Raw genomic sequence first — 25,488 nt, forward strand, 5'->3', positions numbered from 1 at the left:
CTATCTGATCACAAAATATAATCTGGTACAAATATGATTATGGACTTATTTTCTTCACATGCTCATACAGAGGTTATTCTTGTTTAACTACCCACCAAAACAGCTCCCAACCTTTTATCCCTAAGTTACTTGCATTTTTATGTGAAGGTGTATTTTTGAATTTTGACTTAATACACTTACTGTTTCATTTGTAAGGGTTGTTACTACAAAATGCAATGTTTGAAAAAATTTATTATTTTAGTGTTTGATTAATGTGTAATCAAAAGGGGGGAATGTAATGGAAAAATTTTGCCTTGTGCTGTTTCTTATCCAACACACTCGTCATGTGCTGGTTAGGTGCAATACTGAACATTCTTACACAAACAAATAATCTCTTGTGCCCTGACGTACATCAAGTCTAAACATCTGATGCTCCATTTGACTGTCTAATAATTTCTGATATATGTTTGTCTTTTACACCCGGACTCTGGCTCCATCCTATCTGACTCCCCACCAGACCCAAGGCTGTTAAAGCAAATGCATCTTGTCTTGGAAGCTCGGTGTTCCTTCCTTTGGATAACAAGACATGACGATGCAGAAGTGAGAAAGCAAACATTCTCACTCACAGCGAGATAAAGTAGCACAAACAATTCCATTGCTGCAGAGAGACATTCCACCAGAGCCAGAGAAAGGGGTTAAAAGGCAGAAGCAACTTGAGGATCGTGGGCTCTTTGCACTATACCTTCGTGGTGTGTGCACTGATCTCCCCAGCTGGTTTTCTTTTCTTTTTGATTTGCTTTCCCCATTATTTTTATTTTCTTTATTATTTCAATAAATCGCACAAAAAGGACAACTCTCTCTCATCTACTTCTTTATGGAAAATTTCCACCACACATCGAGGAACAACTGTCCCATCGAAAGGCTTCACCCACTGGCGCTCACATCAGACTGATGGTTGGGGAAGGAGGAAGGTGACGGTTCCTTTTCACGTGACGTACAAGACGGTACCGCAAACACACACACACACATTCATACACGCAATGAAGAAACACGCTTACAGCTGATACACGCTCAAATTCATGTTCATGCTTATCTGCTCGCAATGAAGAATCGCTTTTTGCTCAAAAAAAGTGATTTTCAAATTATGACAAACAGCTAAATGACAACTGCTGCATGACTTTACAGTCTGATGGGTTTAAACTATTTTAACTTGCAACAAATTCAGTAATAAAATCCTTCATGTTTCTAAAAATACTTGTGCACAATATAGGTTTGTCTGGCCAGACTGTAGAAAAACAAAACCAGACTGTAGAAGAAAAAAAAAACAGACCATAGGAAGACTGAGACTGACTGAAACAGATTATCAATGACTATTAAAGGTAAGACGACTATTAGAGAGAAGTAATAATATTTACTGTACGTACCAGACAATAAAAGAAAAACTTACTGTTTCACTGTCTTGTGCAACATCTGACAGCAAGACACCTTAACATTCATTTTTGCTTTCAAACTTATGCCCAGTTAAATTTTTAGGAAGAGATCTCATGTAGTTTAGAGATTTGATTGATTTCCACTCCAGACGAAGTGCAGGTTACATCTACAGACATTCTAAATAATCCCTCTTTTGTTGGTGTTAACTTCAGCTCAGCTGTGCTCCTATCATTGGCTGCTGAGGGGGGGCTGTAACTGAGGCCCTCACACAGGCTGCATCACAGCTTGTTTATGATTTCACACACACACAAACTGACCTCAACTTCCCTCTTTTGGGATGAACACAGGTCTGCGCTTGCGATTTCTTTTACTAACGAACAAAAAAGATTTTTGATGTTTCTTCTACAGTTCCACACGTCCCTCTGTGAAAACATGATGGAGACAGATGCAGGACGTGGGTCCTTTCGTGAACAGATGCCAACAGGGTGGAGACTGGTGAACGACTTCTGACCCCATGTGACGTATTTACCTACTTTGCATACTTTTAGAAAACTTTTTTTTTATTCTGCCCGTCATGTGCAGCAAACAGTGAACTTGATACCTCTGCATTCTAATGACACACTACATGCTTTTGTTTTTCATTTTCATTTCAGAGGACGCTCTGAGCCAACACTCAGCCTTACAGGAAGCCCTGCTTCCCTGTGGCTCACACACAGACATGATGTAGGTTTGATCAGAGGATGTGAACCAGTGGTCATCGCACCTAAATTTGACCACAGACCATGTAAACAACAACACCCTCTAAAAGGAAGCCATAAACAGCGTTACTGCAGACACCACTAAGATAATGAAACATTGGATGCAACAGGCCACAAAGAGAGCCTGTCTAAATTACAGTTTGTTCAGACAAAGGTTATTTTCTGGGTTATTGTAATTACAGCTGATGGCAAATCCATCTCACCCAACAGAGTTAAAGCAATTTGAAACCTGCCTAAACCGTGCACGTAAAAACAGCTGATGTCTTTTCTAGGTCTTTGTTCTTATTGTAGGACTTTCGTTCCTAACTTTAATGTCTTTGAGGCCCCACTCAGGGTTCTGATGCAGACATCTTCATCGTCCACTTCTTGTCTCACGTGGACGTCTGAGGCTGAACAACGTTCACTGACCTCATGCTTGCTCTTCAATCGGCTCCTACTTTGGGTCTCCCTGATCTGACCCTACGCGACCTTTCACTCAAACAGTGAATGAGAGATCAGGTTGTACGACTTCTGTTCTTTTGTCCTCATACTTTGATTCTTTTGGAATAGATTACATCTTTCTACAGCCCGATGGCTTAGATGCAACACCATCTTACTCAACATGCTGAACATTACTATCAAGAGTCTGTCTTGAAGTCTAGTGCTTTGCTAAGACACTACTCTGCTCAGGCTGCAGAGTTGATTGCGTTGACTGAAGCTAGTAAACTAGCAGAAGGAGAGTCTGTTACCATCTACATGGACTCCACAGATGCTTGTGACACTTTGATGCTCTGTGGAAGCATAGGAAGCTTTTGAAGTCTGATTGCAAACCTATCTCACATCATGATAAGGTTGCTGCTTTGCTGGACGTTGTCCTGCTGCCTACAGCCATTGCTGTTTGTAAATGTCCCACTCACACCATCAGTGACAACTTTGCTTCTGCCGACATGCAGCTGCAGACGCTGCTGCGAAGGTCGCTGCCCAACAACCCCTCCCTCTCCTGATCCTTGTTTCCTCTCCTGATCCTTGTTCCCTCTCTCCAACTCTCTCTATCCTTTCCTTCCTCTCTCCCTGTGCTTTAAACATTTTGTACCTCACAGGAACGCAGACTCTGGCAGACGAATGGTTCCACCTGTAGCCATGGAGTCTGGTTTGGGCCTGATGACACGCCGTGCCGGCCACACACCTTTTCCCCATAATTCAGATTTCCCAACAGGTGACAACGGGCGACAGGACCATTACACCATCCAACCAGGGCACTGGTAATCGTTAAGGAGTTCAGGAGGAAGCATTGGGACTCCAAACCGTGGCAAGGTCCCTTCCAGGTCCTTCTGACGACCAACACGGCTGTAAAGATCGCAGAGAGAGCGATTTGGATCCACTCCATCCAGGAAGGTCCCGGATCCGACAGACGACCCTCCATCTACACCACACGAAGAAAACCACCACTAACGAAAAGAATTGAGAAGGACGACCCTCGCTGTGCTCACACACACACTGAGGCGAGGCTGCGTTGACCGTTCAGTTAAAGGTGTGAGCCAAGCGCCGCCTGAAGCTGCGCCAGTGAATCACACTATCAGACCATACATCTACACACACGCTCCTGAGAAAACACACACACGAGCAGCCTTGAGTTGCCGACGCTGGACGACGTGTAGACTCTTCACATCACGGGAGTGACAGTGACTCAGACGACATTGGGAGGAAACCTGGCGGTGATAACGAATCCCAAGTGTCTCTGTGATCAGCTGATCACAACCTGAAGAACCCCAACGAACTGGCAATACATCAACACACAGGTTGGAAACAATCTAACGCTACTGTTCAACAGGAAGAAGCAGATTGTTACGAGACATCAATTGTAAACATGCTTTGTTAGACTTCATTTTATGTTACTTGGATTGTTGCCTTTATCATATGATGTTTCTATGTAACTTTACACACTACTTTTGAATGAGAAAATTTCACATAATTCACAACACTGAGTTTAAATATCCTGAAGTTGACTTGGTGTTTAATTTGCTCACAATCACTTATTCACTGCTACAATTCGTTTTTATCCTTCATCTACAGATGACAGAGGTTATGAGACAAAACGCATCATCATTCTGGTTAAATCCCTGAATCTCCTATTCGCTCTAGACGCAAATGTACAATTAAAGATCCGAAAGCATGAAATCTATCTTAAGATTATATGATACAGAACCCCACCGGAAACCTATGGCTATCATACATTAATTGTCTTTATTACATTACAGTCGAATGGCCGTAGACGCGTTGTTAGCAGAGAAAAGAGGCGTTTGTTATGTTTGGAGACGCATGTTGTACTTATATCCTGAATAACACTGATTCTAATGGTATTGTGGCGAAGGCGCTCCACGGCCTTCAGAATCTCAGCTAACTCTGGTATAGGTTCTTCCTCTTGGAATTGGCTAGACGAAATGTCTGGAAAATGGAAATCTGTTCTCATGTCCGCAGCTGTTTCCTTTATCATTGAGATGGCTGTGATTCTCTTGTTTGGTTTTTGCGTTATCCCACTGGTTAGAGGTCTCATCATGCGTGCGACCTCAGCAACACTCTCATATCAAATGACACAATGCACTATGTTCAAAAACCCCAACTCTAACTCACTTAATGACTTTGACGATGGTATGGGCTTATTTTCTTCACATGCTCATACAGAGGTTATTCTTGTATACTGTAACTACCCACCAAAACAGTTCCCAACCTTTTGTCCCTAAGTTACTTGCATTTTATGTGAAGGTGTATTTTGAATCTTGATGAGTTAATACCCTTATTGTTTCATTTGCAAGGATCATTTATTATTACAGAATGTGATGTTGACAATTTTTATTCCTTTATGGTTTGATTAATGTGTAATCAAAAGGGGGGAGTGTTATGGGAAAAATTGTCTCTTCCTTATTTCTATGTGTCTTCCTTATTTCTATGCATTTCTATGCAGTTATTATACGATTTATGACTTATGTTCTGCAATTAATATCTTATGTTTTGTCTTACTGTATGCATTTGACATTTCACCTACATTGTTCAATGGTTGTCTCTGCCTGATAGACTCTCAACTCTAGCTCTAAACCCAAGGTCGGGGAGTTGTGTCTCTGTCTGTTGAGACTTGGTGCTCCTTTCTCACAGATAGTTGGACGTCAGCAATGCAGGTGTGAGAATGTAAATATCTTCACACACACTGCGACAGGGAGGAGATGGTGCATGTAATTTGATTGGGTTAGAAAGACATTCCACCGTAGTCGGACAGAGAAGTTAAAAGGCAGAAGCAACTTGAGGATCTTGAGGGCTCTTTGCATCACGCCTTCGTGGTGTGTGCACTGATCTCCCCAGCTGGTTTTTGGTTTGTTGATGTGCACGATCAACATCCATGCTTTTTATTTGCTTTCCCCATTATTTTTATTTTCTTTACTATTTCAATAAATCGCACAAAAGGACAACTCTCTCTCATCTACTTCTTTATGGAAAATTTCCACCACAGGAACCTAGCCTGGATCTTGACTGCCTTTGCTCACTCCCTGTCTGTGCCGTTGCCATTATCCCTGTGCTGATCTGTGTACCGACTTTTGCTTGCCTGACCATGAGCCCGATTGAACCTTTACAAGACTAAGTTCATACGAGCTGTGCATGTGGGTCCGTCATATCAATCATTCCTGACACCGTGTAAAGGATGGTCAGCAACTCCTGGGGCAGGTTGAACTTCCTGAGCTGTCCCAGGAAGTACAACCTCTGCTGGGACTGTTTGCAGACAGTGTCTATGTGGGGGGACCACTTCAGGTCCTGTGAGATTGTGGGCCCTAGAAACCTGAACGAGTCCACAGTAGACACTGTGTTGTTGTGGATGGTGGGGGTGGGCGGGCGGTTCTTCCTGACGTCCACCGTCATCTCCACAGTCTTGAGCGTGTTGAGCTCCAGCTGCTTCTGACTGCACCACTGGACCTCCCGTCTCTATGCAGACTCATCATCATCCTAGATGAGCCCAATGACGGTCATGTCATCTTTCACAGACGGGTTCCTTGAGGTGCAGTCGATAGTATAGAGCAGTGGGGAGAGGATGCACCCTCGTGTTGCGCCGGTACTGATGGTGCGGGTGCCAGAAATGATGCTGCCCAGCCTCACCTGCTGCCTCCTGTCGGTCAGGATCTCCTGATCCACTGGTACGTGGGATTGGGGACGGTGAGCTGAGTCAGTTTATGTTGGAGTATTCTGGGGTAACGGGGTTAAAGGCAGAGCTGAAGTCAACGAACAGGATCCTGGCATTTGTGCCAAGGAGATCCAGGTGCTGCAGGATGTAGTGTAGTCTCAGGTTTACTGCATCATCAGCTGACCTGTTTTTCCTGTAGGCGAACTGCAGGGGTTCCAGCAGGGGGTCTGTGAGGCCCTTCAGATTCCTCAGCACCAGCCTCTAAAAGGTCTTCATGACCACAGACGTCAGGGCGACAGGTCTTTAGTCATTCAGGCTGGTGACAGTGGACTTCTTATTGAGGGGCATGATAATGGTCTGTGTGAAGCAGTTGGGTACTGTAGACAGCTGCAGGAATGTTGTGTCCGACACTTAAGCCTTTAAATTTTGTATTCCAATCTGACTGAGATTTTTATAAATCCAATAGGTGTAAATTATCCTTTATTGAGATGATAAAATTTTAAATATATAAATTCCAGAGATTAAATGATAAATCCCTAAAAGAAGAAAAATGAAATAAATGCACAGTAGCAAGTAGTTTTTTACCATTATTTTATTGTATTTTCACCCAATCATAATCCCAAACAAAGTGAAGACACGTGTTGCTCTGCCTCATTCTCCCAGGGCGGGGCAGCTCCCCTATGAACCTTCACTTTCCCGAGGTCAGGTTACTGTAGGTCAGGTGTTTGCAGCAGAAGCTGCACTCCTCCCCACCGCTTTTATCTAGGTCAGTAAAACACACCGTAGTTTTAATGGTTTTGGTGCTACTACACTTTTGTTGCAAAACAGAGTCTCCTCCTCACACACGTGACCCAGTGAGTGCTATTATCCACACGTGCCACAGTGGGTGCTGTTGTAGTACAGCAGGTGCCGTAACATTGTCTTCTGAAATCTCAAAAGTAATTACTTTATAAACTTTTTGAATTTTTAAACAACACTGCAAAGAGCAATTGAAGATCTGAGTGAAGATAGGCATCAGCTTGTCAGCACAGATTCTCACACAGGTTGTGAACACATCGTCGGGTCTTGGAGCCTTTCTGGTTTTCTTCCTTTGAAGGAGGCGACAGACGTCTCCTTCACAAACCTTTAGTGCCAGTAGGGGGTCTGATGGTGGGAGGGTGTGCGTGTTGGGGGTGTATGGGGTGCCAAATGTAAAAGGAGCACCTATAACTAGTTTTCTCACATTTAACTAAATGACACAACATGTTTTCTCACATTTAGTTAAATGTGCAAAAGTCTAAATGTAAATGTTAAATGTTAAATGTAAATGTTAAATGTTAAATGTAAATGTTAAATGTAAATGTTAAATGTTAAATGCAAATGTTAAATGTTAAATGTAAATGTTAAATGTAAATGTTAAATGCTAAATGTTAAATGTAAATGTTAAATGTTAAATGTAAATGTTAAATGCTAAATGTTAAATGTAAATGTTAAATGTAAATGTTAAATGTTAAATGTTAAATGTAAATGTTAAATGTTAAATGTAAATGTTAAATGTTGGCCGAGCGTAAAACTGAATATTCATGAATGGGCAAGTAGACTCCATCCCTACCCTCAAACAGCGCTGGTCTCAGATCAGAGACGCGAACTCAATCACCTCAAACAGTGCGCGCAAACCCCGCCCACATCTGATCTGGAAACTTTTGTTTTTAGCCTGGACGTAACTTCGGCTAGCTAGTATAGTTAGCCAACTAATTCTCCACCGGCGCCACTGAAATATTCTTTTTAAACCTACTTGACTACTCATTAATGGTGTTTACGACAGAACGGCAGTTTGAAGCGGAGCCTCAGCCCGCACACCTGCCGTTACAGCCCGTTCAATCTCCCCCAACGGGAGGGAGTCGGAGCTGGCGGCCATGATGGCTTCGACTTCAGGCTTCTCTCCAGTATTTTCGTGCACCGATCCAGAGTCAGATGTGGGCGGAGCTATGCGTACTGTTTGACGTGTTTGAGTTCGCGTCTCTGATCTGAGACCAGCGCTGTTTGAGGGTAGGGATGGAGTCTTGCCCATTCATGAATATTCAGTTTTACGCTCGGCCAACATTTAACATTTACATTTAACATTTACATTTAACATTTAACATTTAACATTTAACATTTAGATTTAACATTTAACATTTAGATTTAACATTTAACATTTACATTTAACATTTAACATTTACATTTAACATTTAACATTTAGATTTAACATTTAACATTTACATTTAACATTTAACATTTACATTTAACATTTAACATTTAACATTTATATTTAACATTTAACATTTAGATTTAACATTTAACATTTAGATTTAACATTTAACATTTACATTTAGATTTAACATTTACATTTATATTTAACATTTACATTTAGACTTTTGCACATTTAACTAAATGTGAGAAAACATGTTGTGTCATTTAGTTAAATGTGAGAAAACTAGTTATAGGTTCTACTTTTACATTTGGCACCCCATAGGGGTGTGGGTGAGTCTATTGTGTGGCCAGGAGGTGTGAGGTGGTTCCTTTCAAACCGGCAGTAGAACGTGTTTAGGTCTGCCAGACGTTTGCTGGCCTCAGGGTGTGGAGATGGTTTCCTGTAGCTGGTGATGTGATGCAGGCCTCTCCAGACTGACGCAGGGTCGTCTGTTATAAGGCTGTTCTGCAGGCTTTTACCATATCTCCTTTTAGCTGCCTTCACCTCCTTTGTCAGCCTGTTTCTTTCCTGCCTGTACAGGAACCAGTCACCACTTCTGTAGGCTTCTTCCTTGGCCTGGCGCTGCTTCTTTAAGCTGCTTTAAACCATAGTTTGTTATTGTTGAACGTGCGCACAGTTTTTGTCTGTACACACATATCGTCGCAAAAGTGTGAAGTAGTGCGAAGTATCTTGCTCAAGCACACACCTGGTGCAATCAAACTAGCAACCTTTTGCGTTACGGGTCGATGTGCTACCAATTCAGCCACTAGGAGTAATTTAGTAACAGTGAACAGAGCAGGAAGCTGAGCAGCTTGTTTCAAATAAAGCTTCCTGTGTTTTGCTACATTTTTACTTCTAGAGCCTGAAACATAGATTGAACCTTTCAGCCAAACATCATCCTCTAACTCATTGATCTGCATTTTATTGTGATGTGAAGCTCACTCAGCCTCTACATATGTGCTCTGATAGAACAACAGCAGAATGTTCTTGGTGAATGTTACAGAGTTTGATTCATTACAATAATGTGATGAACTGCTCAGTGTTGAGTTTTAATGACTAAACCTTTCCAGACAGATTCAGCAGTGATGTGGTTGTTAGTAGTGGAGCAGTAACGTCTTGTTGCTGCTAGTTTGGGAGGTGAACTGTTGTCTCAGCTCAATGATCAGATCAGTGTAGAGACTCATGTTGTGTCCTGGCTTGTGTTTATGTTCGTTTTTCGTGTTCAGTTGTGAAGCTGGAAACTTGTCTCAGATCTGCTGGTGTGTGTTCTGGCTGCTTGTTGAACCAACGTGTCATTTGTGTTTCCTGTCATTCAACCCAACTGATCATAACATTAATTACTGACACTAACTTGTTGAGTCGTTTCTACTCTGATGTGATTCTGTTCTCAGTAAGTGACAGCTCTGAGTTTTTAGTATCATCGTATCAGCTGCATTGAACAGTGAATGTACCATATTGGAGATGAATGGAGCTGCTGCTGCTGTAGTTATGTTGATGTGATGTGTTAAATATGTTGTAGCTGCAGCACAGTCAACGTTTTCAACGTTCTCAAACTCTACTCATTACAACCATCCCTTTTCACAGAGGAGGACCCTTGGTCCCCTTGACACTCAGCTCTACCTACCCATCAAACAAACTAGGCCCCTAGTGCTGGTGTCTACATGAAGGTGTTCTCTAAGGATATGTGTTTACTTGCAATATCTTAGACTAACACAATGTCATACAACTGGAGAGAACATGACACAGCTGGAGGTTTAGTAGTTGAGTCTAATACAGGCAGTGCAGTTTTCTAACCACAACAGAGCATTAGACAGACCAGTGGAACAAAATACGTTAGTATTTATTTAAGACACAAATAAACAGGTAAAACTAGATAGATGCTGGTTCATAGTTATTCCTACTCTAGTACATGTAGAAATGTTGTAAATACTTTATTTCTATTGTCACAAAAACAAATAGAGAATAAAATATGATACTAGGTTTGTTTTGACAAAAAATCATAGATTGTGATAAGCATCGGTCACAGTTTATTTGCAGCTTGTTATAAATCAGTCCTCAGTTTGCTCTGACCTGTGTTTGTTGCTTCTTCACTCTATCTAGTAGCAGAATACACAACGTTGGGCTCCACTTCTCTCCTTCTTTCTTTTTGACGGAAATTCACTGCTGCGTAGTTCAGTTCATCAGAGGCTGGATTCTGTAGAAAGGAGTAATTAGTCACTGATCTCACCAAGTGGAAGCATGAACCAATGACAGGACACATGGTTAAATAAATGGGGTAAATTAAAGACTAGATCACCTCCTGATGATGTGTTTTCTGTTTTTCATTCACAGCTAAACGACAAAACATTAATGACATAATATTAGATATGATGTAAAAAATAAACCAAATGCATGAGAGGAGCAGCTGTTGTCATGAAGTACCTGTTTGAAGTTTCCTGAGTGAAACAGTCAGACCAGTAGCGACCATGAGAAAGAAAACAGTCAGACCACCGAGGATCAAGCTCATCACATATGTTGGTTTACCAGTTTTATTACATTCTGCTAAAATCATATAAATACATTTAAACTGCATTCATCAGCAAACAACAGACAAATCTACACAAGAACTGAAAACTTAAAGACAGTCTTACTTTTAGAATCTACCAAGTCGTTCTGAGTTTCCTCACTGCCTGTTGAAGAAACATTAATGAATCACTCTCTTGTTTAAATATAAATTTAAATATTTTTAGTACAATTATCAGCTATTCTAAATAAGAAGAACAGAGAAGTTAGTGTCATATTCTTACCGGTTATGTTTAAATGAATCACATAGTAAACGTTGTTTCCTCTGTTGTAAAATTCACAGAAATAGATTCCAGAGTCGGATAAATTAACATTTTTGATTGTGAGAAACACTCCAGTTGTATTGACTTCCACTTGAAAGGTTCCATTATTGAATCCACCACAGAACTGAGCTTCTGCAGTAAGTCTGGCCATTAAACAGATGCAGCTGGCTGTGGTTTTATTGATCAGTCTGGACCAGGTCATCACAGTGTTAGCGGTCAGTATGGGGGACCTCAGTGTGACACTGTGACCAGACTGGACCGTCACATTCTGAGACTGAGCCACTGAGACAGAGATCCAGTCTGAAACAAACAGCAGAGACAACGTGAGTTGTTACAGATGTTAAAAGACTGTTTCTAGTTCAATGTGTGTTCCAGAGTTGGTTAGTTGTAACAGATGTTAAAGGATTGTTTTTAATTGAATGTGATCCAGATGTTGAGAGCGACGTGTTGTTGGTACTTACTGATGCTGCAGATAACGACAGTATTGATCCAGATGAAGGTCTTCATGGTGCGACTGGTCGTAACTCTGCAGTGTCTGTAATATAACTGTGCTCCAGGAAGGAACTGTCTGCTTTAGAGGTGGAGCCTTTTGAACTGGCCACATTCATGTTACCATTAAAAACAGCGAGGATCAGTCCACGTTTAGAAGATGTACAATGTCAACTTGAAGTTGTGAACGTCCACCGAGATAAAACCTGATGTTCCTTCATGTCTGACCGTGATTATTGTTGACTGGTTCCCACTGCCTCAGCACAGAAAGGTGGAAACCAACTGGTCGGTTTCCACTATAATTATGAAGGGACGTAACATGTAACCATCTCTTTAAACCCACTGCTGGTCTGGTACATTATGAATCCTCATGTTAAATGTACATGTGGATTCACCCCCCATGGGGAACAATGGACTGCCACACAGGCAGACGCCCAGGGAACTAATGTGAAGTGTCTTGTTCAAGGAGACACCTTTTGGGATCAAACTAGCGACCTTTTGCTTCAGGCCAATGCACTGCCCATTGAGCTACAAAGAGTAAGACTGTAACATGGGATAGACCAATAAGCAGCAGGTTTTACTGTAGTTGAAGTTTCCTGTGTTTTACTCTAGTTTGCCTGAAACATTGTAAATTGAACCTTTCAGTCAAACATTATCCTCTGACTCATTGATCAGCATTTTATTGTGCTTCGAAGGTGTTGTTCTCACCAACCAGTTGCCAGATTGTCTGTTGTCGTCGTTTCCGTCAGTCAGCATTCCAGCATTTGTAGCTGTAAGTCTAGTCGGTCTGATCTCTGCTACCCGTTCTTGGACTCTGCCTCTGCCTTTTCCTGATCGGTACTTTGCCAGTTTTGTTGGATTACCTGTTGTTAACCCACGCCTGTCTGACCATCCTGCTGCCTGACGTTATTAGATTTATTATTTTTAAAGCAGCACTAAACGCAGACCTGTCTGTGAGCCATGAGTTGGGGTCCATCCCTTAGTGAAACCTGACAAAACGTGTTGTAGCTGCAGCAGAGTCAATGTTTTCATGAGACTAAAGAGTCGTTGAGCTGCATCAGACATGTTTCACAAGTTTTATAAATGTGTTTACACCCAGTACAGATGAACTAGTCTCATACTCTGTGAATCTCATTTCTGACCAACACTTCTGCTTTCCACTTCTCTGCAGAGTTCAGCCACAAACATACCTTATTTTATAAATAGATCCAAAAACTGTTTGAAAAGGGATTGTACTTTTTATTTAGCACCACACTAGATTTCAATGAAAATGTGCAGCGCGTCAAAACCACCCAGTTTAGCGACTGACTCCAAACAGTTCCTGTTTGTGTATGTAGGGGTGTGTGTGTGTGTGTGCGTGTGTGCGTGTGTGTGTGTGTGTGTGCGTGTGTGCGTGTGTGCGTGCGTGTGTGCGTGTGTGTGTGTGTGTGCGTGCGTGTGTGTGTGTGTGTGTGTGTGAGAGAAAGACAGAAAGGTTTTTCTGCGTGGGCTCTTGTTGCCGCTGTGGTAGAAATTTCCCATAAAGAGGCAGATGAGAGAGTTGTCTCTTGTGAGATTTATTATAAAAATAAAGGAAAATAAAAATAATGGGGAAAGTAAATCAAAAGCATGGATGTTGATCGTGCACATCAACAAACCAAAAACCAGCCGGGGAGATCAGTGCACACACCACAAAGGTGTGATGCAAAGAGCCCACGATCCTCAAGTTGCTTCTGCCTTTTAACCTCTCTGTCCGACTACGGTGGAGCGTCTGTGTGGCCCAATAAGACTGAATGCACCATCTCATCCCTGTCGCTGTGTGTGGAGATGTTTACATTCTTACACCTGCATCACTGGCGTCTGACTATCAGAGAGGAAGAAGCGCTAATTCTCAACAGACAGAGACACAACTCCCCGACCTTGGATTTGGGAGCTAGAGTTGAGAGTCTATCAGGCAGAGACAACCATTGAACAATGTAGGTGAAATGTCAAATGCATACAGTAAGACAAAACATAAGATATTATTTGCATTAAATCATATAATAACTGCATAGAATAAGGAATAAACATGTTTCCAAGTTCATTAACTTTTTTTTACCAGTACCACATAAACTAAGTTTTACACTTCATTAACTGTGCAATAACCCTGCAATGACCTCATACTCACTCCAACTGTACTGTACTGCTTTGTACTGTGCCAACACAAACTGTTCTGTAGCTGTACTCTCGCTTATCTGTAATGCTGTTGAGAGAAGTAATTTCCCCACTGCGGGACTATTAAAGGTTTTCTTATTCTTATTATTCTTATTCTCATCTCACAAGTGTCCCCTACATTATGACACCAAATGCATTTGAATAGCCTTTATTGATGCAGAGATATAGTCTGTAAAGTAGTTATAAGCAACACCCCAACCACCCCCCTACAGTGACAGAAAATGGGGCTTGGGGCTTATAGGGATCCACATGTACATTTTAACCTAGAGATTCATACAGTCGTAGCACTTCAAAGCGACCACCTTTTTTTACTGCAGTACGGTTGCGTTGCCACTGCGCGACGGGAGCGTCCCCGACTAAGGATTTTTAATCCTGCAGCAAGCTGAAAAAAATCAGGGTGTAATGAACCATCCCAGTAGTGGACTTAAAGAGATGATTACATCGACGTCTCTTCATATTCACAGTGAAAATTGCCCCAGCAATCTTCTTTTGCTGGGGCAGTGGGAACCAGTCAACAATAAACAAGGTCAGACGTGTAGGAACATCTAGTTTTATGATGGTGAATGTTCACAACTTCAAGTTGACATTGTACATTTTCTCACTGGTTTTAATTGTAACATGAATGTGGCCAGTTCAAAAGGCTCCACCTCTAAAGTAGACAGTTCCTTCCTGGAGCACAGTTATATTACAGACACTGCAGAGCTACGACCAGTCGCACAATGAAGACCTTCATCTGGATCAATACTGTCGTTATCTGCAGCATCAGTAAGTACCAATGACACGTCGCTCTCAACATCTGGATCACATTCAACTAAAAACAGTCTTTTAACATCTGTAACAACTAACTCATGTTGTCTCTGCTGTGTGTTTCAGGCTGGATCTCTGTCTCAGTGGCTCAGTCTCAGAATGTGAATGTCCAGCCTGGTCAAAGTGTCACACTGAGGTCCCCCATACTGAATGCTAACACTGTGATGACCTGGTCCAGACTGATCAATAAAACCACAGCCAGCTGCATCTGTTTAATGGCCAGATCTACTGATAAAGCTCAGTTCTGTGGTGGATTCAATAATGGAACCTTTCAAGTGGAAGTCAATACAACTGGAGTGTTTCTCACAATCAAAAATGTTAATTTATCCGACTCTGGAATCTATTTCTGTGAATTTTTCAACAGAGGAAACAACGTTTACTATGTGATACATTTAAACGTAAACGGTAAGAATATGACACTAACTTCTCTGTTCTTCTTATTTAGAATAGCTGATAATTGTACTAAAAATATTTAAAATTTATTAGCAAACAGGACAATGATTCATTGTGAAAAAGGTTCATTTATCCGACTCTGGAATTTATTTCTTTAAAACTTCCAAAGAAAAGAGAAATCATTTACTATGTGATACATTTAAACGTTCAAGGTAGGAGTATGACACTAACTTCTCTAATCTTGTTCTCCATCATAAAAAAAATATTTTAAATTTATTATCAAACAAGACAGTCATTCTTTAAAGTTTCTTATTTGTAAACAGGCAGTGAGGAAACTCAGGACGACTTGGACACAATGTCTCAAAGTAAGACTGTCTTTAATTTTTCAGTTGTTGTGTCAATTTGTTCTTTTGCACATAAAGCAGTTTAAATGTGTTCATTTAATTTATCAGAGTGTAATAAAACTGATGGAACAACATATGTGATGAGCTTGATCCTCGGTGGTCTGACTGTTTTCCTTCTCATGGTCGTTACGGGTGTGATTGTTTCACTCGGAAAACGTGAAGCAGGTACTTTATTAGAATGAAATTATACTTAATACATTCTCACTAATTATGTTTCAGTTTAAGTATTAATATGTCTCTTTGATTCAACTTCTGGTGAAAAACAAGATCCACAACTCCATGAGGTAAATCAAAGTCGATTTTGTGTAAAAAAATAACTTTACTATACTGTTGTGGTGAATTGTGACAAGCAAATATGTTTATTTCCTCAAATCTCATCTTTTTTGTCACATGTAACTCTGATTTACAGAATGTGGACTGTGACGACCTGAAGGCTGCAGCACTGAGTGTGTTTTCACCAGCAGTAAGAAGCAGGAGACCTGCATCACAGAGACAAGTGGAGACTCATGTTACTTACGCTGCCAGCAGATAGACTCACAGAGCAACTGCTGCTCTTATCAGACTGATCTACTGCTGTGTTCTGATGGGAACTTACTGAAACTAGGGAGAAATGAGTGAGTGAACATACAGACGTGGTTCAGGTCATGATCCTCTCATGTCTCACTCCATCCTCCTATTATGACCTGACTTTGGTGACAGACTGATGAAGGTCTGCAGCAGAGCAGGGCTGAGTGAGACACACATCACTAGTTTGACATAAAGAGACAATACGATGTAGAAAAACAATGAGGCCTGTGAACTTGATAAAATGTATGAGATGAACCAATACACTGTGTCTGACTTTGTTGTGAAACTCAAAATCTTAGTTTGCACATTACTGTATTTACCAGTAGAAATATGACCTGATGTTAATGAGCTACACCTCTAAATAAAACACTCAGTGATAAAATGGCTGATGGTGTATTTATAAAAGCAATTGACAGATACATTGTTGAAGTTTACACTGCAGTGGAAAGCAGAAGTGTTTGTATTAGTGACGTGTCTGATTCTGTATCTTCACAGTTCTCAAACAAACACGTGGATAATTTATCTCCACTTATTGTAAACACATCTATAAAACCTGTGAAACGTCTGATGCAGCTCAACGACTCTTTAGACTCATAAAAGCGTTGACTCTGCTGCAGCTGCAACATGTTTAACACATCACAGCAACATAACTACAGCAGCAGCAGCTCCATTCATCTCCACTATGATACATTCACTGTTCAATGCAGCTGATACGATGATACTAAAACTCAGAGCTGTCACTCACTGAGAACAGAATCACATCAGAGTAGAAACGACTCAACAAGTTAGTGTCAGTAACTAATGTTATGATCAGTTGGGTTGAATGACAGGAAACACAAATGACACGTTGGTTCAACAAGCAGCCAGAACACACACCAGCAGATCTGAGACAAGTTTCCAGCTTCACAACTGAACACAGAAAAAATAAACATGAACACAAGCCAGGACACAACATGAGTCTCTACACCGATCTGATCATTGAGCTGAGACAACAGTTCACCTCCCAAACTAGCAGCAACAAGACGTTACTGCTCCACTACTAACAACCACATCACTGCTGAATCTGTCTGGAAAGGTTTAGTCATTAAAACTCAACACTGAGCAGTTCATCACATTATTGTAATGAACCAAACTCTGTAACGTTCATCAAAAACATTCTGCTGTTGTTCTATGAGAACACATGTGGAGGCTGAGTGAACTTTAAAGCACAATAAAATGCAGATCAGTGACTCAAAAGATGATCTTTGAATAAAAGGTTCATTCTACAGTAGAATGTTTGAGGCTCCAGAAACTCCGTGTGTGTGATGTGTTAAACATATTGTAACTGCAGCAGAGTCAACGTTTTCATGAGACTAAAGAGTCGTCGCTGCATCAGACACGTTTTACAGGTTTTATAGATGTGTTTATGTTGTGGGAAAGGGCCAAGGCAAGACGAGCAGCACGTCTCACATGATGCAGTATAGTACTGATATAGGGCAGATCAGGTGCATTTTCCCATACACATTTATACACTAGACTCGTTTTGGTTATGTTTTCCGTGTTCAGGTGGGTCTGATGGCTGTGGCGCCATCAATTAAACGGGAGGTGAACGGATTGTCCCTCGCTGGACACTGTACTCCCGGACCCGTTGTATTCTGGGTGCCGCGGGAGTTTTTTTATGTTTTCTTGCTTTCTGTGGAAAGGTGAGCACCTGCATGACCACCGGGTATTATCTTGCAATGGATTAAGTTCTGGCATTCATCGGGGACATGTATTAAGTCTTATATTTGTGTTACACATTGCACCATGTTTTGTTATCAGAATTTATGTGTTTGCACTAAGCGAATTGGTTATTTACTTAAGTGTCTTATAATATCGGACAGTAGCTTCGCCTCAGTTCTGTGTTTAATATATAATTATTTTCAATGGCTGTGTTTCATTTAGATTTCATAACTGTCCTGTGGTATTATTTATGACAGATATGAATTTCTTTATTTATTTATGCTTTTGTTGATTAGAGATATGATGAGATACGTTATTTTCTTGCTTTCTGTGGAAAGAATAAAAGCGGAGCCGTAGGTCCCGGCCGCAACTTTGAATACTCAGCGTCTGGTGTCCTTGTGCTGCCCACACCCCTCAACAAATCACGACCAGAACACAGCGCAGAAAGCCGAAAGGGGTCTGGACGTTCCAAGCACGACGCACGACAGAGACCGAGAGGGCGGGTTACAGTTACATCCACAAATAGAGAATAAAATATGATACTAGGTTTGTTTTGACAAAAAATCATTCTCATGAGCATCACAGCTTGTTATAGATCAGTCGTCAGTTTGCTCTGACCTGTGTTTGTTGCTTCTTCAGTCTATCTAGTAGCAGAATACACAACGTTCGGCTCCACTTCTCTTCGTCTTTCTTTTTGACGGAAATTCACTGCTGCATAGTTCAGTTCATCAGAGGCTGGATTCTGTAGAAAGGAGTAATTAGTCACTGATCTCACCAAGTGGAAGCATGAACCAATGACAGGACACATGGTTAAATAAATGGAGTAAATTAAAGACTAGATCACCTCCTGATGATGTGTTTTCTGTTTTTCATTCACAGCTAAAAACAAAACATTATTGACACAACATTAAATATGATGTAAAAAATAATCCAAATGCTTGAGAGGAGCAGCTGTTGTCATGAAGTACCTGCTTGAAGTTTCCTGATTGAAACAGTCCGACCAGTAACGACCATGAGAAGGAAAACAGTCAGACCACCGAGGATCAAGCTCATCACATATGTTGTTTCATCAGGTTTATTACACTCTGCTGAATTAAATAAATAAACACATTTTAAACTGCAAACAACAGACAAATTTACACAACAACTGAAAACTTAAACATAGTCTTACTTTGAGACTCTGTGTCCAAGTCGCCCTGAGTTTCCTCACTGCCTGTTAACGAATAAGAAACATTAATGAATCACTGTCTTGGTACAATTATCCACTATTCTATCAGCCAAATAAGAAGAACAGAGAAAATTGAATTTTCTATTCTTACCTTCAACATTTAAATGTATCACGTCGTACGTGCTTTTTCCTCCATTGTAAAAATCACAGAAAGAGATTCCAGAGTCGGATAAATGAACGTTTTTGATTATGAGAAACACATTAATATTGCTGTCGACTCCCATTTCAATGGTTGTATCATTAAATCCATCACAGAATTGAGTTTCCTTGTTAGGTTTAATCTTATAACAGATGCAGCTGGCTGTGGTTTTATTGATCAGTCTGAACCAGGTCATCACAATGTCAGTAGTCGGTTTCGGAAACCTCAGTGTGACACTGTTACCAGACTGGACCTTCACATTCTGAGACTGAGCCACTGAGACAGAGATCCAGCCTGAAACAATCAGCAAAGACAACATGAGTTAGTTGTTACAGATGTTAAAAGAATGTTTTTAGTTGAGTGTGTGATCCAGATGTTGAGAGCGACGTGTTGTTGCTACTTACTGATGCTGCAGATAACGACAGTATTGATCCAGATGAAGGTCTTCATGGTGCGACTGGTCGTAGCTCTGCAGTGTCTGTAATATAACTGTGCTCCAGGAAGAAACGATCTACTTTAGAGGTGGAGCCTTTTTAACTGGCCACATTCATGTTACCATTAAAACCAGTGAGGATCAGTCCAAGTTTAGAAAATGTACAACTTCATGATAAAGTTGTGAACATCCACTGTGATAAAACCTCATGTTCCTGTATGTTTTACCTTGTTTTTTATTGACTGGTTCCCACTGCCCCAGCACAGAAAGTTGGCGTCCAACTGGACAGTTTTCACCATGAATCAGAAGACTTCGCATGTAATCATGTCTTTAAATCCACTGCTGGGCTGGTACATTATGAATCCCCATGTTAAAAATACATGTGGATTCACCCCCCATGGGGAAGAATGGACTGCCAAACAGGCAGACGCCAAGGAATCTAATGTGAAGTGTCTTGTTCAAGGACACACCTAGTAGGATCAAACTAGCGACCTTTTGCTTCAGGCCAATGCGCTGCCCATTGAGCTACCAACAGTAAGACTGCAACATGGAATAGACCAATAAGCAGCAGGTTTCAGTTAAAGTTTCCTGTGTTTTACTCTAGTTTGCCTGAAACACTGTAGATTGAACCTTTTACTCAAACATCATCCTCTGAGTCATTTATTTGCTTTTTATTGTGCTTCGAAGGTCACTCAGCCTCCACATACAGTATGTGCTCTGATAGAACAACAGCAGAATGTTCTTGCTGCACGTTACAGAGTTTGTTAGATTATAATAATGTGATGTGGTTGTTAATAGTGTAGCAGTAACGTCTTGTTGTTGCTAGTTTGGGAATCTCAACTTTTTGTGACTATTTAACCCAGTGCCGGGTTTTATTTTGTTAGTTCCTGTTCTCATCTTCCACCTTCATATTTTACTTCCTGTCACAAGTGTTCTCAGCTGTAATTCATCTCCTAATGCAGGCCTGCATTTAACAGTGTTGTTCTCACCAACCAGTTGCCAGATTGTCTGTTGTCGTCGTTTCCGTCAGTCAGCATTCCAGCATTTGTAGCTGTAAGTCTAGTCGGTCTGATCTCTGCTACCCGTTCTTGGACTCTGCCTCTGCCTTTTCCTGATCGGTACTTTACCAGTTTTGTTGGATTACCTGTTGTTAACCCACGCCTGTCTGACCATCGTGCTGCCTGCTGTTATTGGATTTATTATTATTAAAGCAGCTCTAAACTCGTTTGGGTCCATCCCTGAGCAAAACCTGACAAAATGTGTTGTAGATGCAGCAACGTTTTCATGAGACTAAAGAGTCGTTGAGCTGCATCAGACATGTTTCACAGGTTTTATAAATGTGTTTACACCCAGTGTGTCATGATCTGGGTTTGTGTTTCTAGTTGTTTCCTGTTTTATTTTGGTAGTCGCCTGTTTTCTGTGTCTGCTCAAGCTTCACTTCCGGTTCATGTCCTGTCACAGCTGTCCCTGCTTCACCTGGTCATTACCCACACCTGCACTCTATCAGTAATCAAGTCACTGTGTATTTAACCACCACCTGTGTCCTTAGTTCCCCGCCAGATTGTCGAGTTTCCTGAGTTCCTTAGTTCCACACTTCGTGCCATCGTTTCATGTCTAGTTTCCTCGTGTATCGTTCCTGATTGTCTTGACTGTGTATCCTGCCTGAACCTCGTTTGTACCGCCGCTTGTAAAAGAACCTGGACTAACCAACTGACCGTGAGTTTGCTTGCCTGTACCTTCACCGAGACCTCCTGTGTAACGAACCTGGCTTGATTACCGGACTAGAGATTGCCTGCTCCCTCCTTGTGCTTCATTGTTGAGTCTTTTGTGTATGACCTGGACCGTCTGACCCTGCCTTGCTAAATAAACCTGTGTGTAATCATCACCTTGCCTCGGTGCTGTGCATGTGGGTCCGCCGTCTGCCCCAAGTCTGACACAGTGCAGATGAACTAGTCTCATACTCTGTGAATCTCATTTCTGACCAACACTTCTGCTTTCCACTGCTTTGCAGAGCTCAGCCACAAACATAGCTTATTTATAAATAGATCCAAAAACTGTTTAAAAAGAGAATGTACTTTTTATTTAGCTGCACACTGGATTTCAATGAAAATGTGCAGCGCCTCAAAACCACCCAGTTTAGCGACTCCAAACTGTGTGTGTGTGTGTGTGTGTGTGTGTGTGTGTGTGTGTGTCAAATGCTGTCTCTGTTTGTGTTCAAGATGCGTCATGTGTCATTAATGTTTTTAAAATATACAACAAATGTGACCGAGCTAAAGAAACTTAAATAATCTGCCAACATGACAATATAACATCACATATCAATAAGTGCCATATGTCTCCTGATATGTTCTCTTCCTACAGCCCCGGTTAAATCTTAAGTCTTTTGAAAATTGTTTCCACACTCATCAAAACAGCAACTATCACCTCAAAGCTAAAACAAACTGCTGTTATGACGCGTCTTCCACCCCACCAGGGGGCGTGTTGTTGCTTTTGTGCCTCCTTGGTTTGTTGTTTGTGACATCATTTCCTGTAATTAGTTTGATTGGGTTCACCTGTATTAGTTTGTAATTAAAGCCATAGTTTGTGCACTGTCTTTGTCAGTTCCTTGGATGTTCACCAGTTTGTTTTTGTGCTTTGTGTTTCTGTCCTGCTATAAGGTTGGTCTGGTCCATATGTGTTTGCCCTTGTGTGGTTTCATGGTTGAAGTTTTGGATTATTGAGTTATTTCCCTGCTTACAGTGACTTTTAGCCATCTACTAATCTGTGTATTAGTGTTTCTACTTTTGATATTCTCCACTTGCAGCACCCTGAGTTTGTATTTCCCTTTGTGTTTACTTATTGAGTATTAGTTTTTCTATGGGTAGCTGCATTTGGGTCCTCCCATTAGTCTTGTTTGCAGGCCTCAGCAGCCTATTTCTCATTCTGAGACTATTACTGTACATCATGTTTACCTAGATGTAACAACTGGTTTAGTTCCAACAACTGCATGGCCACATGGGCCCATTTCCAACCTACTGTAGCTTAAAACACAGTCTCCAGGCAACTTTCTTCTACTTAACACAAAATTGCCTGTATGAAGGTGTCCAGACTGGTTTCTGTTTCTGCCTTACAGAAATGGTCTTTAGTAAAATAACAAATGACCTCCTCATTACAGCTGACTCTGGTTTAGTCTACGTTCTCATTCTTGATCTGAGTACAACCTTTGATATAATTACTCATGACATTCTTCTCAATAGATTCTCCTCTATTGGTAACATTCACACACACCACTACTCTGGTCTCATTCTTATCTTTCATCCTGCACTCAGCTGATCTATCTCAAACTCTACACATTCTAACCATCCCGTTTCACTAAAGGACCCTTGGTCCCCTTGACACTCTGCTCTACCTACCCATCAAACAAACTAGGCCCCTAGTGCTGGTGTCTACATGAAGGTGTTCTCTAAGGATATGTGTTATGACTAACACAGTGCCATACAACTGGAGAGAACATGACACAGCTGGAGGTTTAGTGGTTGAGTCTAATACAGGCAGTGCAGTTTTCTAACTACAACAGAGCATTAGACAGACCAGTGGAACAAAATATGTGTTAGTATTTATTTGAGACACAAATAAACAGGTAAAACTAGATGGGTGCTGGTTCATAGTTATTCCTACTCTAGTACATGTAGAAATGTTGTAAATACTTTATTTTCTATCGTCACAAAAACAAATAGAGAATAAAATATGATACTAGGTTTGTTTTGAAAAAAAATCATAGATTCTGATAAGCATCGGTCACAGTTTATTTGCAGCTTGTTATAAATTAGTCCTCAGTTTGCTCTGACCTGTGTTTGTTGCTTCTTCACTCTATCTAGTAGCAGAATACACAACGTTCGGCTCCACTTCTCTTCGTCTTTCTTTTTGACGGAAATTCACTGCTGCGTAGTTCAGTTCATCAGAGGCTGGATTCTGTAGAAAGGAGTAATTAGTCACTGATCTCACCAAGTGGAAGCATGAACCAATGACAGGACACGTGGTTAAATAAATGGGGTAAATTAAAGACTAGATCACCTCCTGCTGATGTGTTTTCTGTCCTTCATTCAAAGCTAAACAAAAAAGTTATTGACACAACATTAGATACGTCGTAAAAAATAAACCAAATGCATGAGAGGAGCAGCTGTTGTCATAAGGTACCTGTTTGAAGTTTCCTGATTGAAACAACCAGAACAGTAACGACCACGAGAAGGAAAACAGTCAGACCACCGAGGATTAAGTTCATCATATATGTTGTTTCATCAGTTTTATTACACTCTGCTAACTTAAATAAACACATTTAAACTGCATTTATGTGCAAACAACAGACAAATGTACACAACAACTGTAAACTTATGGACAGTCTTACTTTGAGACTTTGTGTCTGAGCTGTTCTGCGTTTCCTCACTGCCTGTTTACAAAAAAGAAACATCAACATTAAACACTGTCTGTTTATCAATTAATTATGAATATTTTTCATATAATTATCAGCTATTTTTACAGACATATAAGAAGAACAGAGAAAACTGACTTACCTTCAACATTTAAATGCATAACATAGTAAGTGCTTTTGCCGCTGTTGAAAAATTCACAGAAATAGATTCCGGAATCGGATAAATGAACCTTTTTGATTGTGAGAAACACTTCACTGGTGTTGTCTTTCAGTTCAAACGTCAAATTATTAAATCCATCACAGAACTGGACGTTTCCTTTAGATCTGGCAGTAAAACAGATGCAGCTGGCTGTGGTTTTATTGATCAGTCTGGACCAGGTCATCACAGTGTTTTTAGTCAGTATGGGGGACCTCAGTGTGACACTTTGACCAGACTGGACATTCACAATCTGAGACTCAGCCACTGAGACAGAGATCCAGCCTGAAACAAACAGCAAAGACAACATGAGTTAGTTGTTACAGACGTTAAAGGATTGTTTTTAATTGAATGTGATCCAGATACTGAGAGCGACGTGTTGTTGGTACTTACTGATGCTGCAGATAACGACAGTATTGATCCAGATGAAGGTCTTCATGGTGCGACTGGTCGTAGCTCTGCAGTGTCTGTAATATAATTGTGCTCCAGGAAGGAACTGTCTACTTTAGAGGTGGAGCCTTTTGAACTGGCCACATTCATGTTACCATTAAAACCAGTGAGGATCAGTCCGCGTTTACAAAATGTACAATGTCAACATGAAGTCGTGAACGTGCACCGTGATAAAACCTAAGGTTGTTGATGATCCATCGCGTGTGCGTGTGTGTGTGGGGGGGGGGGGAGGGGGGCTGCTTATAGCTACTCTACAGACTATATCTCTGCAACAATAAAGGTATTTGAATGCATTTGGTGTCATAATGTAGTTTTTAAGATGTGATATGAAGTGTAAAACCTAGGTCATGTGATACTGGTTAAACGTTAATGAACTTGGAAAACAACAAATATTAGAAAGATTCTATATATATATAATCATCATATATATCATCATATATCATCATTATAACACAAAGCAGAACAAAATTACAAAGGTCTTTTGTAGAAACAAATCAGTCAAGATATGATTTTTCTAAAAGTGAAACATAATATTTTCATTGTTATACCTATAAAAGTGATGAGTTTGAACAAAATAAGTTTTATCTATAAATATCTAACTAAATATATGATCACATAATTACTGCAAATGGCCTAAAAATCGAGACTGCAATGCCTCATACGGCCACTAGACTGCTGCCTTGCCTGGGTGCGTAACTCCCCAAAGGGAACTCAGATTCCGGCTGTTGAGG

General features: G+C 40.8%; 2 protein-coding genes across 2 annotated transcripts in view; both read left to right on the forward strand.

Moving 5' to 3' along the window:
• The window catches only part of LOC129603091 (uncharacterized), a 506,300-nt gene extending 500,654 nt beyond the window's left edge, over nt 1–5,646 (forward strand). The window contains exon 2 of the mRNA XM_055502834.1: nt 4,832–5,646. The gene's annotated coding sequence lies outside the window, so the exon portion shown is untranslated. The remainder of the gene's footprint in view (nt 1–4,831) is intronic.
• Nucleotides 5,647–14,649: 9,003 nt separating this feature from the next.
• On the forward strand, nt 14,650–16,597 carry LOC129603001 (uncharacterized). The gene is made up of 6 exons (XM_055502320.1): nt 14,650–14,710; nt 14,905–15,243; nt 15,555–15,596; nt 15,684–15,800; nt 15,903–15,919; nt 16,045–16,597. Exons 1-6 carry the CDS (start codon nt 14,650–14,652, stop codon nt 16,165–16,167), a joined length of 699 nt encoding a protein of 232 aa, XP_055358295.1. The 3' UTR covers nt 16,168–16,597.
• The last annotated feature ends 8,891 nt before the right edge of the window (nt 16,598–25,488 follow it).

Source organism: Betta splendens, chromosome 2 (assembly GCF_900634795.4).
Source record: "Betta splendens chromosome 2, fBetSpl5.4, whole genome shotgun sequence".
Lineage (NCBI taxonomy): Eukaryota > Metazoa > Chordata > Actinopteri > Anabantiformes > Osphronemidae > Betta > Betta splendens.

What these genes read in the sequence shown, in the direction of transcription:
- LOC129603001 (XM_055502320.1), top strand. Translation starts at nt 14,650, where the DNA reads ATGAATGTGGCCAGTTCAAAAGGCTCCACCTCTAAAGTAGACAGTTCC. An exon ending in GATACATTTAAACGTAAACG is followed by an intron (nt 15,244 to 15,554) that starts GTAAGAATATGA and finishes ATTTGTAAACAG; the next exon opens with GCAGTGAGGAAACTCAGGAC. An exon ending in CTTGGACACAATGTCTCAAA is followed by an intron (nt 15,597 to 15,683) that starts GTAAGACTGTCT and finishes TTAATTTATCAG; the next exon opens with AGTGTAATAAAACTGATGGA.